The following is an 18311-nucleotide window of genomic DNA, read 5'->3' as shown; positions in this document are numbered from 1 at the left end:
ATTAGGTTACCCCAACACCAGTGAGTCATTTAGGAAAGAGCAGGCCTAAGCCAATACAGGGCTCATAGTAAAAGATAATTCTTGCTGAAATTGAAAACAAAACACAAAGAATGGAAGAACTAAGACACTAAATATCTAGAATAGCTAGTGAGGAGAAGAGTATAAAATGCAAAAGGTTGGCTTGATTCGGGTGAAGAGAACAAACTATGAAATCCTATTAGCTGTTAAACTTTCATACAAATATTTCATTTATTATTGATAAATATAATTATAGAAAACGAACTTACGCCTTGTTCAACCATGCCTAAATAACCTACTTTTGGACTAGTGATTATAAATGCGAATGAAATAACTTCCTATTGTTCAAGCCATCTTGAACAGACTTTTCTGTCATATGCAACCAAGGACATTCTGATGCATGAACTTACTTGGGTCATTTCTCTTTTAGTTCTCCCTAATACTTTTCTAAAGGCCCTCACAAGAAGTAAAAGGACAAAGTAGACAAATGAAAAGTACGCAGCTATCTTTATTAAATGATTCAAGTTCACAGAAATCTAGGCACTTACATACTGTAGGAACTTACATTTAAGCTTCTACTACTCATCAATCCCTTGACTGATTCTCTGGCCAAATCCTACTAGTTGAAGTTGAGGCTTGAAGAAGAGAGGAACATCAAGGGATAGGAGTGAGCACAGAAGGGTGAGAAAAAAGTTACAATAGAGGCAAGAATGACAGAACAAAGATTAAATCTGCATGTCCCTACATAGCCCAATATGCCTATATTTTCTCAGTTCAACAAGGAATGGAAAAAATAGGAAGTTAAGCTTTAAGTTTACAACTACATACCTTTTGTGCTTAAGGCGAGATATTATTTAAGATTATTGTAAGAAGTAAAAAGAGCATGTATGTCAGCAGAAGTAAATTCTAACCGACTCTCAGTTGGCTGAGATAAGTGGTGGCAGTGTTATTACCAAGAGTTAAAGAGGAATAGCATGGCTGCCACCTAGTCACAGGCTCTGTGCCTGCTCCATGTACACATGGCAAAATGTCCAGGCCTACTGAGACTGAGCAGTGCACTATCTGTTGGATTACTATTTTCCAGAAGTGAGCTGGATAGGAGGGTAACAACTGCACTCTCTAAGACAGAGTTGCTAACCTTCATGAATACAGAACTGGCTGCCTTCACAAAGAACCAGAAGGATCCTGGTGTCACTGCATGATGAAAAAACTGAACCTCAACTTTGATGGGCAGCTACATTTCCTGGAATTTCTTCATCTTACTGGTGGCACAGCCACAGCCTGCCATGACTACTTTACAAGGTCTAACCATTGGTGGAAGTGAAGCTGAGGGGCTCTTGAGCCTGGCTGCCAGACCACTCCTTTCCTTCAAAGCAGCCTCCTAGTCATCACCTCCTCCTCACAGCCTACACATACCCTGAGCCCAATGTCCACTGTGGCATGGAGGCCAGTCCTGTTGGTAGGTAATAAAACAATAACGTTTTACTCTAAAGCAAAAAAAAAAAAAAAAAAAAGAGGAAAATGTGGGGATTAAAATAGGGAAATTCAGTTTGGGCATGCTATGTTTGACATGCCTATGTGATGTTTAAGAAAAGAGGTTCGGGGTACCTGGGTGGCTCAATGGGTTAAAGCCTCTGCCTTCGGCTCAGGTCATGATCTCAGGGTCGTGGGATCGAGACCCACATCGGGCTCTCTGCTCAGTAGGGAGCCTGCTTCCCTCCTCTCTCTCTACCTTCCTCTCTGCCTACTTGTGATCTCTGTCTGTCAAATAAATAAATAAAATCCTTTTTAAAAAAAAAAAAAAGAAAAAAGAAAAAAAAAAGAAAAGAGGTTCATTAGAGTTGTATAAATATGTATGAAGCCTGGGGCACCTGGGTGGCTCAGTGGGTTAAAGCGTCTGTCTTCATCTCAGGTCATGATCTCAGGGTCCTGGGATCGAGCCCCGCATCAGTCTCTCTGCTCAGCAGGGAGCCTGCTTCCCCCACTCTCTGCCTATTTGTGATCTCTCTCTCTCTCTCTCTCTCTCTCTGTCAAATAAATAAAATCTAAAATAAATAAATAAATAAATAAAAATATGTATGAAGCCTGGATGCTTGATTTGTAAAAATGAGACTAGAAGTCACAGACGCCAAGATCACTCAGGCAGAATGTAGAGCTCACTGCCTCCCATTACATGTTATAATAAGTAGAAAATAATCAATGTATGGCAGACCTGGGTAAATGGGAAGGCTGTTCCACGCCTACTGCTATAAGTTTAGGGGATCACTACGAGCTTAGTAAACCTAGGCTTTGGAACATGGCTGGAATACTCTGATATAAATAAGATAAAGGCTTAATGATATAACCCAGAGTATTATCAGCATTTTAAAACAGGTGGATACTTGTAAGGAACACTCAAAGAGATGGAATGATGAAGAAAATAGTGTCACAGAAGCCTGCCAAGTATGTCAAGAGTCCAACTCTCTGAAAAACATTCTTATGGGGATGACCCTTTGGTACTGCAAAACACCACAGAACTTCTCTTTCCACAGACTTAGTTTTTCAACCTGTACCAGTATCTAGCCCATATTCTCTGAGCCACTGAAGCTTATACTTTGTTATTAAAATCTAGCATATATTTATCTTTTGCAGACCTGCTCATTCTACACCTGTAATTTTTTTCAACCTTTCACTTTTTTTTCTTCCCATTATTTCATTTTTTTTCCCTACTACTGCAAAAACCCAACTGGTCTCTTCTTTCTCTGGGCCTTATGGCCCATTCTTCCAACTGGCCTATATAATATTGGCAGATTAATTACCTTGAAGCACAACTTTTGCTCAAAACAAAAACAAACAAAAACAAAACCTTCACTGGCTCCCCAATGACTATACCGTTACCATTAAGTCCAAAGTCTGTAGATATCAAGGTTCCTTATGATCTGAACCTGGTCTACCTTTCCAAATTCATTCCCCCATATTCCTCTTTATCCAACCAAAGCTTTAATCACATCCAATTATTGATTGCCTAAATACCTTCATGCATGTTGTTTCCTCCATCCAAAATGCCTTTCAGTCCTAGATATACATAGATAAGTCTTACTTCTTCCTTCAATATCCAGCTCAAATGATAATTAATCTGTAAAATACACATCTGCCAAAGAGATCAGGTAATTTTGCCTTCCTCACCTCTTTAAATTTTAATTTCTTTTAGGGAACATTATTTTTTTCTATACCAGTTGTTTATTTCTCCTACTAGCTGGCAAACTCTTTGATTTACCTTTTCATTTTCCATATTCATAATTATATGACAGCATAAATATTTGTTTTTAAAGAATTCTTAATATCATTAAGGGAAGATTTATAAGCTAGAGACGAATTTGGGAAATGGGTAAGTTATAAGGATAAAGCTAGTAATCCTCTATAACTTAAAACTTCAATTTATTGTAAGGAAAAAAACATGGGCATTTTCCAGTTCATGCAGAGATGATGGCAGTTGTTTTGAAAAAACTGGTAACACGTGATCAATTTCTTGAAGCTTTTATGTACTAGCATTTTGCCAAACTTTTTTATTAAGAAAATGTAAGTGAAAAAAATAAAGATTTAACTAAAAATTTATTTCCATCAAGATTAAACTCCAGAAAAGTAAGCTTCTATATACATGTTAGCTTATACACATTTGCAGTTTCCCTTGGGCATAGTGCCACCTACAGTTGGCAAATGCAAACCACTCGGTTCTGAAAAATTTTGGTAAATGCAATAGAACAGCCACTCTGGCATCAACCATGCATTCCTTTTATACAATATTCACACAAATTCCTTTTACTCACAATCACACATAAATCAAAATTTAAGTAATACAGTAAGCTTACCCCAACTGAAGACTTAGATATTGAAAGCCTGACTTTTCACAGATAGGATGTTCTAGGATGTTTTCTTAAAATAGGAACAAAAGAACATCTTGACTGCATTCTTTGTTTTCTACGGTCTAGTTCTTCTTCAGGGCTACCCCTACCAATCTTCTACGAACTTACTCTTAATGAAAACAACACCTTTCTCTACCCTGGCTCTCATGATCAACCTTTAAAAATGTCCAAATCTCTCTGATTCAAAAACGCAAAACATAATGAAAAAGTCTCCCCCCTTACCAAAAAAAACCCCACCATCCCCCCCACACAAATACCCACAAAACAAAACAAAGCCCCAAAAACAAAAATTAAAACTATCTTCCTGTTAAAGCCACAGCTATCTTCTCCACCAACAAACTTCTTGAAAGAGTCATTTACATTCAGATTCCATTACTTCTCAACTTACAAAAATCTGGCTTCTACCCCAATCACAATGACCACTAAAAAACCTTTTGCAAAACCAAAAAGTCTCACACTGCTAATTTTAAACCTCTCTCCTCACTCCTCATCTTACTTTAATGCACTCCAATATACTCTTGTGGTACTTTTTTATACCTGTGTGATTTGATGACATCATCTTTTAACTTTTTCTATTTTTACTGTGGAAGTTTTATTTCCTAGAATTTTGCCCTTGACCTTTCTCTTCCTGCTCTATACATCTTCCTAGGTGTTTTCATTCATTGTCTGTTCAAGTAGCTTCTATATACCAGTGATTCCTAAATTACAGTTCTCATTATACCACATTAGTTCTAGAAATCTATTTATAGTTGCGTATTTCCAATTAGATACTCTAGTACCTCAAACATGTCCAAAGTGAGCACCACCACTTAATGGCAGTCCAACTACTGGATGCCTGGTGAGACATTCATTCTAACAAATCCTATCAACTGCACCACAAAAATATTTTTCTAATTTATCCACATCCTTTCCATACTTACTGCCTTATTTATGGTCCTCATAATTTCCTTCCTAGACTACAGCACTCAGCTTCCTTACTTGATCCCAACTACACCAGAGCATCTTCATCTTAATTTGCCCCTTCACAGTTAAGCAGTAATAACTTCCTAATATAAAATCTAATTTGTTATGCTCCCGTTTGAAGCTATTTGTATACAAAATAAAAACCCAAATGGAACACCTGCATTCAAGGTAATTATTGACCTAAAATTACAACATCTTCAGTTATCCTCCTGCATAATTTGAAAATCTTTTTCCAAAAAGGACAGATGTAAATATTTCATATTCTGGATCTTCATTTATTTTTATTCTTGGGATGCCCTCCAGTGTTACTTTGGGAAGAGCTAAAACTTGAGTTAAATACAATATGGAATACCTAACACAGAACAGTAGGGAACTATCAATGGAAGCAATAAAGGAGGACAAAATGTCTCTGTTCCTCCTAATCTGTGCTATAGTAAAACAATTTAGAAACTTCTTCTGCTTTGGAGAAACCCCTGTCATTGGAAGGCCAAATACAAACCAGTGAGCAGCCTAGACGGAAGGAGAAATGGATAAGGAATAGTCACACCTGTCTCTGGGCTAGACCTGAATAGTACTGCAAGATTCAGGCACTCCTAGGCTTGGCTCATCAGTATCAGAGAATTATCCTTTGTGCCATACAGCAGCAGGAAAATCAGGATGAGATAGGCAATACCTTCACTTCTGACAAGACTAACAGACAGGATATTGAGTCCAATGAATCAAACAATATAAAAATTTAGCCAGATTTGGAAGATGTTTTGGTAAATGGGAACCACTGCCAGGCAAGTATTTCTAGCCCATGTTTCATTAGCTATAAACTATTTCTCATGTATGTAACTTAATTTCTCTACCTATAAAATCTCTACCTTTTCCATATTCCATCCTACCTTTCCAACTCAAATAGGCATGGAAATCTGCTCAGAACATAGGAGTATGGACTCTGGCAGTGACAGGTTTTCATATATGGCCTATGCCAATATATATATCCTACCTGAACGTAAGTTGAGTGTGAACTGCACATGTAAATTTTCTTATTCAAATGTAATGGATGGGAAGTAATCAGAGGGTGACAAACCATGAGAGACTCTTAACTACAGGAAACAAACAGGGTTGCTGGAGGGGAAGTAGGTGGAGGGATGGGATAATTAGATAATGGATATTAAGGAGGGCACATGATGTGATGAGCACTGGGTGTTACATGCAACTGATGAATTATCTCAAACTAATGATATGTTGGCCAATTGAATTTAAATAAAATTTTTTAAAAAACCAAATGTATTCAGTACCTTTAGGTATAAAGCAGATAATTTCTAACATTGTGCTTCAGTGATTATTTCTAACCTGGAATTTATTATTTACCAGATAGGTTTTTACCTGAGGGAGGCAGATTTTGTAAAGGTGAAATGTTTTTCACACTCTGTACATTTTCTACTTCTTGATGATTAAATGCTAACTGGTGGTGATTTGGTAGTGTTTCACATGAGTATGAGGTCTGACAAACAAGCGTAGTTTTTGCAGATGCTTTATCTTGCGCAGAAGATGGTATCTGTTAAGAGAAAGATAAATAAAATTGTCTTTCAGAGTTTTAACTACACAAGAGGTTTAACTAAAAAAAAAAAATAAAAACACTAGAGGAGAAATAATTCTAGCTTCAAAAAATGATGTTACTTAAGTCATACAAACTTAGAAGGTATTAATTATCCCATTCTTATAGATGAGAAAACCAAGGTGTGGAAAGATTAAATGACTTGGCCATCTATAGTTCTAAGTAGAGTTAGTTGAAGCTTATAATCTTAGTTAGTAATACAAATAAACTTAAGCATTTATTAAATAGTGCTGCTTATTTCCCAATGTTTTCCTGTGAGCTATGGAAAACAAAAACTGAGCTTTTAAACCAAATCTAGAGACTGGGGCACCCGGGTAGCTCAGTGGGTTAAGCCTCTGCCTTCAGCTCTGGTCATGATCTCAAGGTCCTGGGATCAAGCCCCACGTTGGGCTCTCTGCTCAGGAGGGAGCCTGCTTCCCTCCCTTTCTCTCTCTGCCTACTTGTGATCTCTTTCTCTGTCAAATGAATAAATAAAATCTTTAAAAAAAAATCTAGAGACTAATCCGCTTTCTTTTACCCCATTTTTGTTACTTAATTATAGACATAATGGGAAGGGTGGGTAAAAATCATATGATAGTTTATCTGTAAGACTATCAACAAATTCTCATCAATTTACTACTAAAAATTGTAGTGTAACAGCTAACATTTTTTAAATGCTTATAATATGTGAGGCAACAGGCTAAACCCTTTATATAGCTCTTCAATTCTCACAATAATCTCATGAGTTTGGTGTAACTATCCTCCCCATTTACAGTCTGCAATAGGACTTAGATATAATAAAAGCAACTTACCAAGAATCTTACATCTGTTCAGCTGCAAGCTAAGTTATAGTACCAAAGCCCAGGTACCTTACCTACTACGCTTTAAGTTATAGATAATACCGAGACTAAGAATCTTTCTCTTCCGTCTAACAAAGGAGTTAGGGTGAATGAGTAGATAAGGCAAGTATATGAATACCTATCCACGCTAGCTTGAATAAAACTAATGCCATAAGAATGTTTATCCCAACCATAATACAGACCCAAGCCCAAAACTTAAAGTCAAATGCTGAGGTTTAAATCAGCAAAACAAAACAAAACCAGCTTTTGAAACACACAAATATATGTATTTATTCATATTCCTAAAAAAAAATCCTTTTATTATCAAAGGGTGCTTTGTTCCTCAAAGAGGGACACTGAAAAAATTCTGGCTACAAACAGATTATTATGCAGCATTCTATATGCTATGTATGAAGAATGCTTTCAAAATTCATTAATATAATTTTGATTCCTCTAATACCTATGGCAATAGACTATCTGTATTTTGTTCCTACTCAAAAGCCTTCAAGAACTCACTCTTGCCTACCATATTAGTTACCACTTCACCTAAGTATTCAAAGCCCTCCCTGGTGTATTTCCCTGTTGTATTTACCCTATATCGCCATATTTCCCTGAACACCTCTTGTGCTTTTTTGCCTCTCTTCAGGCTACTACCTCTGTTTAAAGTCCTCGTGAAAAAGGAGGGCCATCTGTACCCCAATATTCATAGCAGCAATGGCCACAATCGCCAAACTGTGATGAATGGATAAAGAAGATATGGTCCATATATATAATGGAATATTATGGCTCCATCAGAAAATGGTTTTATTTTTGATTATGTTAACATTTAGTGACAGTAAAGTTATTAGAGTTCAGATGTTAATAGATATATATGTATATGTTGATAAATACATACAAAAGTATATCTCCTGTTGAACTTAATTGGCCAACATTTTATACATTTGTATAGAATTTTAAGTGATTTTAAGAAATATTGAAAGTATGTGGACACACACATAAACACATGTGTGTGTTGTATGGACAGAAAGTATACCCTAGTGTGTTCATCCTGTTTCTCAAAACAAAGCTTGGGTATAAATCTCAGCTCCTGATAGACACTGCTTAGCAATCCTTTTTTTCTTCTCAGTACAGCATTTTTTCTGCCACTATGACTTGGCACATTTATCAGATATTGTTTCTTACACAGTATACCATCCACCCATCAAGCACTTGCTAAATAAAACTAGATTAAAAGAAAAAATAAGTCCTTAATTTATGTCAACGTATTAACCATTTCTTCCTTTTCCCTGTAGTTTAAAACCCATAGTAAGCGCTCCTTCCTTCAGGTGGTATGTATGTTCCTCTTCATTTTCTCAATAAATTATGAATAGAGATTATAGCACTAATTATTCAACCTCTTATCCATGTGATTTTATTTCTTCTCACAACTGAGAGCTCCCTCAAGACAGGTATTTATGTTGTATATTCCTAACCTAGATATGTGAGGTTAAATAATTTATAATAAATAAAGGTATATATCTGTAATTCTATACTTGAGAGGGGTACAAAGGATTAAAAATTTAATGAAAATGATAACCTGAATTAGTAACAGATAAAATTACTTCTATCCTTTTCAAAGCAGGTCATTTACTAACCATACATGTAATAAAAATAGCTCCTAATTAAAAGCTTTATCTTAAACCCTAACTACCATTTTCCTACTACTCTTAAAATTCCACCTTACTGTACACACCCTATATCCTATTGTGTACATATAGGAAAAGCAAGGCCTTCCCTCTGTATTTAGACTCTCATGATTAATTCTAAACTTCTATAATTTGTTCTACCAATCTGTCTGATTTATAGAATAGTTATACCTTATTAGAAAAAGGTAGCCAACTATTTCTTATATTGTATTTTCTTCAGGATGAAATTTTTTTTAAAGATTTTATTTATTCATTTGAGAGAGTGAGCAAGAGAGCACAAGCAGGGAGAGAAGCAGAGGGAGAGGGAGAAGCAGACTCCCTGAAGAGCAGGGGTAGAGGGCTTGATCCTGGAACTCTGGGATCATGACCTGATATGAAGGCAGATGCCTACCCAACTAAGCCACCCAGGCACCCAAATTCAAAACAAATTTTAAAGAATTTACTACTATACCAGTGAGTCCCAGCATACATTTTAAAATTCTAAGGTAAAAAATGGAAGAATTAACTTACCTTTACTTGTTCTTTAGGAGAATCGTTCTGTTTTACTCCAGTAAATTTAGGAAACATTTCTGCAAATGTATATAAAGAAATATTTCAATATTTACCAGCTTTAAAACTTACCATTTAAATTATAAATTATTTTCATATTAGAAATAAAATGGTCATTTCAAGAAAATACCTTTAATAGCAACCTCTTAAATCAAGAAATTCTTATAGTTAACCAGGTTTTTGACCTTTGAACCAGTCAAAATTCTAAAAGAACACTTTTTTGAAAGGGATATTTTCTTTTCCACATAATGGAAGAAATACCCACTCACAAATTTCAAATTGGATTATTTAGGCAAAAAGAATAGCATAGTAAAGAGTTTGAAAAATAGTTTAAAAAGGAACAAGTTATAACACAGATAAGGTTTTAAATAAGTCGGATGAATTACAGTAAAACCTTTTTATCAAGCAGCCATAAATATAGCCATAAGGGACTTAATTAAGTAATTAAGAATTTACTATAAGAGAAGGGTATGTCACTGATCTGACTGAGTCTTTTATGAAAAGTGAATCTATTTGATTTCATGGCAAAAAATCTCCTCTAAGACCACTCTAGGAAAGACCCCAAATAATCCTTTATTTACTCTCTAGCTATTTGGCAGCCTCAATTATGTAGCAACAAATGTTTTTTTTTTTTTTTTTTTTTTTTTTTTTAAAGATTTTATTTATTTATTTGACAGAGAGAAATCACAAGTAGGTAGAGAGGCAGGCAGAGAGAGAGAGGAGGAAGCAGGCTCCCTGCCGAGCAGAGAGCCCGATGCGGGACTCGATCCCAGGACCCTGAGATCATGACCTGAGCCGAAGGCAGCGGCTTAACCACTGAGCCACCCAGGCGCCCCAACAAATGGTTTTTATACTACCTTCTTTACCTTTAGAAATACCTTTACAGGGGACATTGGTGGGAGGATAGATACAAAAAGAAATCTCTGAAGCAGTACTCATAGGTTCCTCTTTATCTTACAATTGATTCTGGTGCTTTCCTCCCCAATCATAAGCCTAGGTCAATGAGGTAAAGCACCGAACCAGCAGTTAATGCCTTGACCCAGCTTTCCAGGTAAGCATCCATGAGCCACCTAAGCATTATTTGCCTTGGGCTCTAGGGCACCACAGCTGGTTAACACAAAATCTTATTCAAACTTAAAACATTCTAATTTTAATAATTACCTTCTGTCTCCTGAAATGCCATCAGTTTCCACTGGATGTGTTACTGTTCTTTCCTCTCCTAAAATGTTTGATGCTGGACATTGTTAAAACTGCTAAATGCCACTCAATTAAGTGCTTTAATTTAAAGAATTCAAGTATTTGAAATGACGAGAACCATCTTAATGTCACTCCTCTAAGTATTATTTAAGTGTTGGAGGTTAGGTGGAGGGGAAGAATACAGAGAGCAAAGACTGAGGCTATAGATCCAAGGAGCTTTCACATTTAGGGGATAAATTATGGTTTCGGCTTCGAACAAAAAAAACAGACTTCATTAATATGGTCATATACTATATGCACATCTATACATCTTAACTATTCAAATATGCAGCTAAACTACATTATTCTATGATTTACATAAATTCTTAAGTATGAACTTAAAGTAAAATATGACATACCACATTAGTGTTCTACTAAAAAATTCAAGGGCATTATTTAGTTTGATATATAAAGCTCAGAATTTTAAAAATTAGCATCTCCAAGTCTGAAGACACTACAAAAGGCATCAAAGAATTTTTAAATGAAAAAACCAGAATAGTGACTATAGACTTATTGTAGTTATTATTTTGTAATGTATACAAATGCTGAATACTACGTTAAACACCTGAAGCTAATAGATTATTGATGTCAATTATACTGCAATAAAAAAAGTCAAAACCACCCAATATAGTATGTTTCATAAAAGTCTTACAGACTATGGATAGATGAATAACGACAGAGTAAGACTCAGCATTTTGTTTCTCATTCTACTCTTACATACTTGACTTTTTGGAATGTAGTGAAGTAAAATTGTTTATTTCTGTTTATTTATGAGTTCCTGGACTTTGCAATTAAAAGAACAACATACACATTTTCACTACCAAGCTTAAGACATCATTTCAATCAGTGAAGAAGCCCCAGGTCTTGAAAATATTAATGAAATTGAACAATATAGTGGTAACACATATACTGTCAACTAATTCTCCAGGGAACTGTGATGAAATGCATACCTACACCTTAAGAAGACTGAATCAGATAATAAATGTGAACTACTAAACGAACACATATTATGCATGTTATGTAATATGTTCTACTTTCACATCTTTCCTTAAACCTCAATATAAAACTTGGCTTGGAAAGTTTTCATTTTAAACTTAAGGGGAAAAAATTTAATCATTTAGTTAAAAAAAAAAAGAAGAGCTGGAATCAAACATTTGCTTCAACAATTGGTTTAATACCCATCAAAGCACTGAGATAAATGCTTGAGATAGCAAATATTATCAGCAAGATAGTATGGGCTAAAAATTTTAATACATTGAATATGAATGTAATACTACGGTGTAAAACCAAGAATGTTTTACCATATAATATATGCAGAAAAAATTAATGAAAATTTTTAAAATTAGAAAAATAAATCACACTTCTGTTACATAGTACAGGGTTTAGATAGGTAATTGGAAGTCACTCCTGGGTTCCGCTACTGAATGTCCAGAGACATTAAATGATTTGCCCAAACTTATCACCAGAGATGTGTTCTATTGATTAAAAAAAAAATAGGGCGCCTGGGTGGCTCAGTGGGTTAAGCCGCTGCCTTCGGCTCAGGTCATGATCTCAGAGTCCTGGGATCGAGTCCCGCATCGGGCTTTCTGCTCAGCAGAGAGCCTGCTTCCCTCTCTCTCTCTGCCTGCCTCTCCATCTACTTGTGATTTCTCTCTGTCAAATAAATAAATAAAATCTTGAAAAAAAAAAAATCAAGGGGCACCTGGGTGGCTCAGTGGGTCAAGCCTCTGCCTTCTGCTCAGGTCATGATCTCAGGGTCCTGAGATTGAACCCTGAATCAGGCTCTCTGTTTGGCAGGGAGCCTGCTTTCCCCTCTCTCTCTGCCTGCCTCTCTGCCTACTTGTGATCTCTGTCAAATAAATAAAATCTTTAAAAAAAACATCAGCAATTTGTTTTTGAACTAAAAAGTTTTGATTCCTTTAAAGACCGCTTGGCAATTTTCATTGAAGAGTTTGGTACTTATTTTAATATAGAAGAACTATTCAATTATTTTTTTAAAGATTTTATTTATCTGAGAGAGTGTGAGAAAGCGAGCAGAGAGAGAGAGACCATGAGTTGCGGGGGGTGGAGAAGGGAGTAGAGGGAGAGAGAGCAGCACATTCCCCGAGGGGCTCGATTCCAGGACCCTGGGATCATGGCCAGAACCAAAGGCGTAACACTTAAACGAGTAAGCCACCCAGGTGCTCCAGAACAACCCAATTATAAACTGCTGTTCCTTTTACCAAAGTCATTATAATTAGAGTTAAAAAGTGGAAACAAAGCAAAAAAACTGTAGACCTCTGGTTCTCAAATGTGGCAGCACATTAAGTCACCTGAGATACTTCTACCATCACATATACCTGCCCCCATTCTCTATTCATTTCAGGTTTGAACACTATTTTAAAAAAGTTTTACAGGTGATTCTAATGTACTGAGAAAACACTATTCTAGACAGACTGCTTATTCAGGAAGATCCATTTTTAACAGAAAATATTTAAATGCACAAGACAAGTATCATCACTAATTTGGAAGACTCAAAGGATCAAGTATGGACCTCAATATATATATAAGTTTTCAGTCAAGCTTGGGTCTTTGAATTTTTCTGGTGCTTTTGATTTGAAAACACTTTAATTGATTAGAAAAGTCATAAAGTTTTAAAAATTTCATGATAAACATATATTTTTTATATACATATATTTTTATCTGGGGATAAAAATATATGTATATAAAAATTTCATGATAAACTGATCACTTTTCTTAAATGGCAAAGATAATTCCCAAACTGTCATTTCACACTTCCTACATTCACTAAACCATCCCCCTCCTAAAGAAGTAAAACAAAATCCAGACTTGAAGCAAGTCCTTTTTGTCCTTCTTCTATTGCATGAAAAAAAATCATATCCTTGTCACTTCCACAGAAAACCTAGGTTGTAGATAACTAAAAAGAGAGGTTGTTTTATTCCTGTTTGTAAGTCACCCATGACTAAGTAAGCTTAAAAAAAAGAAAAGAAAAACAGAGAGAGAATTTCATAGATTTCATTCTCTGAAAATGCCTGAAGCCAACGAAAGCAAAAAATTTAACAAAGTGACAAATTCGCTTTGTCTAATAAGATAAAGAATTGATGCTGTAACCACTGAGTTTCCCTTGTGTGTAAGTAGTAAACAATTGAAATTTTAAACATTCCTGAAAAATATTCTACACTAATTGAGTATTTGAGCTTACACTTAGTTCCTAAAGTTATTTCCCACAAGATTTCTATCAAAAGCACTACTACCTATGAGCTGTTCCCATTTGTTTCTCAGTAATATTCACCACAAGATTGAATCTATTAATTATTATATTCATCCCTATTATAACACTCAAGATAGCCAAAGTTGTTGAACATTAGAAAACTCCCAACAGGTTATGTGTATACACTAGCAGAGGCCAGCTAACACAGGAGATAAGCATCTGGAATTCATTTTATTATCAAACCTCATTAACATCTTTGATCTGACATTTGATATTTTGATGGTTATGAGAAATAGTTTAGAAAGGTTTTATATTTATACCAATATTTAATAAATATTCTTGACTAATCTTCACATGACAACTTCCATATACTGTTGCTAGTCAAGAAAATAATTTAAATTATAAAACCAATTTACAACACATCTGCAATCAAGTACTGCTTCTACCCCACAGATAGCTCATTTATATTTTTCAAAGATTTGAGGATTTCATTCCAACTCTATTCTTGGAATGGATTTAATATCTTGCTTGAAATGTTAAAGAATTTTTAAATCAAACTTTCCATGGAAATCAAATCTCTGCCATTTAATTAATCTTATTTAATAAAGGAGAATTGAGTCCATATTTTTCAAAGTATATAAAATAAGGTTTGAGAATACATAGACGATAACCATTTAAATAATGTAGAATAGGGCGCCTAGGTGGCTCAGTATGTTAAGCCTCTGCCTTTGGCTTGGGTCATGATCTCAGGGTCCTGGGATCGAGTCCTGCATCGGGCTCTCCACTTGGCAGGGAGCCTGCTTCTTCCTCTCTCTCTCTGCCTGCCTCTCTGCCTACTTGTGATCTTTGTCTGTAAATAAATAAATAAAATCTTTTTTTAAGTAAATAAATAAATAAAAATAATGTAGAATAAACAACTGTAACGCAATTTATGACACGTAAATGTTTTTCACAGATGTTACCTTTCAAACATTTTGCACACCCACTTCACACATCTGAACAGAATGCTACTGGAGTAAAGATAGACCAACTCATAATAGAGGATAAATGAAGAAAAATGAGTCAATAATATTGGGGAATTAAGAAAAGTTAATGTAGAGCTCTGTCCCTGATAACCAAAATCACAAAAGATTATGACTTGGTTAAGAAAACTGCATACAATTAAAAAAAAAAAGAAAACTGCATACAATCAAGCTGCTATAAAAATTCCAAAAGGCAGTCATTAAAAAACAGATTAAGAAAAAATTGCTAAAGATCAATAATCTTCTGGGACGCCTGGGTGGCTCAGTGGGTTAAGCCGCTGCCTTCGGCTCAGGTCTGATCTCAGGGTCCTGGGATCGAGCCCCGCATCGGGCTCTCTGCTCAGCAGGGAGCCTGCTTCCCTCTCTCTCTCTCTCTGCCTGCCTCTCCATCTACTTGTGATTTCTCTCTGTTAAATAAATAAATAAAAAAAATCTTTAAAAAAAAAAAAAAAAAAAGATCAATAATCTTCTATCAGGAAAGAATTTCTCACAAAAGCTTTCAGAAAAATTTCCTCTATTAACATTTTGAAGAATTGAACTTATATTCTTATCACCTATCTTAAATAATCAAAAGCCTTATTAACCAGAATTATGGTAATAAAGATATTCCAAGTTTCAGTTCTGGGAAAATCATAATAAACTCTAAACCTACAAAATCGTCTGCATATTTTCAGTTAATTTTTACTTATATAACAGATTTTTTGCTACTATTCCTAATTTTCACAAATTGTTATTTTCTCAGTAATTCCATTTCCCTCCAACCTGAGACTTATACATACTTGGGATTTGTCATCTGCTCCTTGAGACTGTCACGTACATAATTAAGAACTGTAGATGCTTTACTTATTTTTACTTCAGTATTGCTATTGATATGGTCTGCAAATTATTTTTCATAATTTACAGTCCTTTTATTTAGGGTTTCTGTTGTTCAAATAAAAAATGTTCTTAAGGGGCGCCCGGGTGGCTCAGTGGGTTAAAGCATCTGCCTTCAGCTCAGGTCATGATCCCGGGCCAGAGTCCTGGGATCAAGCCCTGCATCGGGCTCTCTGCTCCACAGGGAGCCTGCTTCCTCCCCTCTCTCTTTGCCTGCCTCTCTGCCTACTTGTGATCTCTCTCTGTCAAATAAATAAATAAAATCTTAAAAAAAAAAAAAAACCAAGTACTGGTGAAAATACAGAGAATTTTTCTTAGGTTACACACTAAAAATTAAGAGCCTTACAGTATTTTAATGCATACAATTAAAGTTAATACTTAGGACAAAGGTCCTATTGCTTCACTTACTAATTTACTTTGCTAAACAAAATAAACAACAACAAAACAAAAAAACAGAACTGAATGATCATTTAAGGTAGGCACCATGTTTGCAATTTATAATTGCGCATTGTACGTATAGTGTTTCTTAAATCAAGTATATAGGTTCAACATTTATAAAAACAAAAATTTCAAAGAAAAATGATAACTAGTACCATTGTTAGAGGACAAACTGACCTTAGTGTCACAAACCTATATATTATCCATAATGTAAGCTGAAATTTAAGAATGTGTTGCTTAGATTTTAACAGTGTTTTCAAAAACAGTCCATTATTGAAAAAGATGACATTAAAAAAATCAGTCATAAAATAAAAATTCAACACAAAGTTGTTAAAAAAAATAACTATAACTTTGAGGCCAAGATACTCCACTAGAAAGTTAGGAAAACATACATATTACACCACTTTAAGCACACATAGTGGATGATGAACATCGTTCCTTTAAGCAATGTATTAGAAGACTATTATCAGAAATTACTAATTCAAATTAAAATTAAGGTATTTTTGAATACCTTTACTGAAGCACTCTGTATATAGTACTTTTCCACTAGTTCTCAAGGCATTTATTTATCAGTAGCCAACATATAATTGGATAACTCAGTTTTATCCTACAAATGAAAGACAAAGTGCTCTAACTTATTAGGCCACAAATGCTTTATTAGATGAAATTACAAACACTAATTACAAACTTTTCCAGCATTATTTTATGCTTTAAAGTCAAATATAAGGAAATAATGTATAGTCAGAGCCCAAAAATAATTTAAAAATTTACCATGACAAATTTCAACAAAAGTAAAAATTTTTTATTCTAACAAAAACGTTTACCACTATATACTTTAGAAATGTAAAAACAAAACGCAGCAATCAGCACCACATCAATGCAAACTAAAACAAACCAAAAATGAAACAGAATGTACTGCAAGCCAGCAGACCCTTACTACCAGACTGAAATAAGAGGGACATTCTTACAAATGGTTAAGAATCCCTGATGTGACACTATTGTGTGGAGGATATTTTTTTAAAAAGCGAACTAAATCTCATGACAAATAAAACAAAACAAACTCATTTAAAATAAAGCAAAATTTTAGGCGCAAAAGTGCCCTATATTCTGAATGTACCTTTCGGTGGACAATAATGGGATGCCCCTGCCAAGTCAGTATTCTTGGGGCAGTGATTACTTCTCAACTACACAACCATCAATGAAAGAGCACAAAGAAAACATGACTGAATTAAGCTTGATACAGTTGATGAGAAACTACGAGGGTAATATGATACTTTAGCGTAACTGAAAATCTCAATTTGAAATACGTTTTTCTATAAATGGAATATCTATTAGTGAAAATGCAAAAGTGAATAAAATTCTGCTTTAAACATTTTCTGGGATGACAATCCAAAGTGCTTATTCAATTAAGAATATACTGTCACAACAGGACATACTGTGCAACATTTGAGTGGTCTGATATATCACGCAGAGTAAAGTGAAAGATGTCCTCAAATAAGCCTTTATTTTATAAAAGAAGTGAAGATCGGAATTTTATTATTTGTTATTTTCTCGAATTAAGATGTGGTATTATATACTAAGAAACTATCTCCCACCTTTAGTAAATTTCTTTTCAGCATTACAAACCTGTAAGTCTTATACAAATAATATGAAGTTTCCTTTTTACACAGTATCTCTTTTAAAGAAAATAGTAAGAATGTCAACATGTAATTAAATAATAACTGTGGCATCCAAACCATAGGTTCTGGGTAAATGACAAACATTTCTTAAAAATATAAGTCTCAATAATACAAGAAACGGATGTTCCCACAAACAGAGGTACACTTAAGGGGACAGCTAACCTGATTCGGAATCACTGCTGCTGCCCGAGGAGCTTGAATCACTGCTGCTGCTTTCAGTCTCCGATGAGCTGCTAGTGCTGCTGCTGCTGCTTTCACTCAATCGGGAACCGCTTCCAACAGCCTTGGATGACTGGGTTTTCTCAGCTACA

At 35.0% G+C, this 18311-nt stretch overlaps 1 protein-coding gene across 3 annotated transcripts in view; it reads right to left on the bottom strand.

Moving 5' to 3' along the window:
• Positions 1 to 18311, bottom strand: part of BRDT (bromodomain testis associated) — a 79482-nt gene that overhangs the window by 28299 nt on the left and 32872 nt on the right. For all 3 annotated transcript variants that reach the window (XM_059137733.1, XM_059137735.1, XM_059137734.1), the window contains exons 13-15: positions 18163 to 18306; positions 9503 to 9561; positions 6258 to 6429 (exon numbers count right to left, since the gene is read on the bottom strand). In XM_059137733.1, coding sequence (XP_058993716.1) covers positions 6258 to 6429; positions 9503 to 9561; positions 18163 to 18306 — 375 coding nt within the window. The remainder of the gene's footprint in view (positions 1 to 6257; positions 6430 to 9502; positions 9562 to 18162; positions 18307 to 18311) is intronic.

The sequence above is a fragment of the Mustela lutreola genome, chromosome 10, assembly GCF_030435805.1.
Source record: "Mustela lutreola isolate mMusLut2 chromosome 10, mMusLut2.pri, whole genome shotgun sequence".
In the NCBI taxonomy this organism is placed as follows: domain Eukaryota; kingdom Metazoa; phylum Chordata; class Mammalia; order Carnivora; family Mustelidae; genus Mustela; species Mustela lutreola.
The sequence above is the reverse complement of the archived record's forward strand: the minus strand, read 5'-3'. Positions and strand labels throughout refer to the sequence as shown.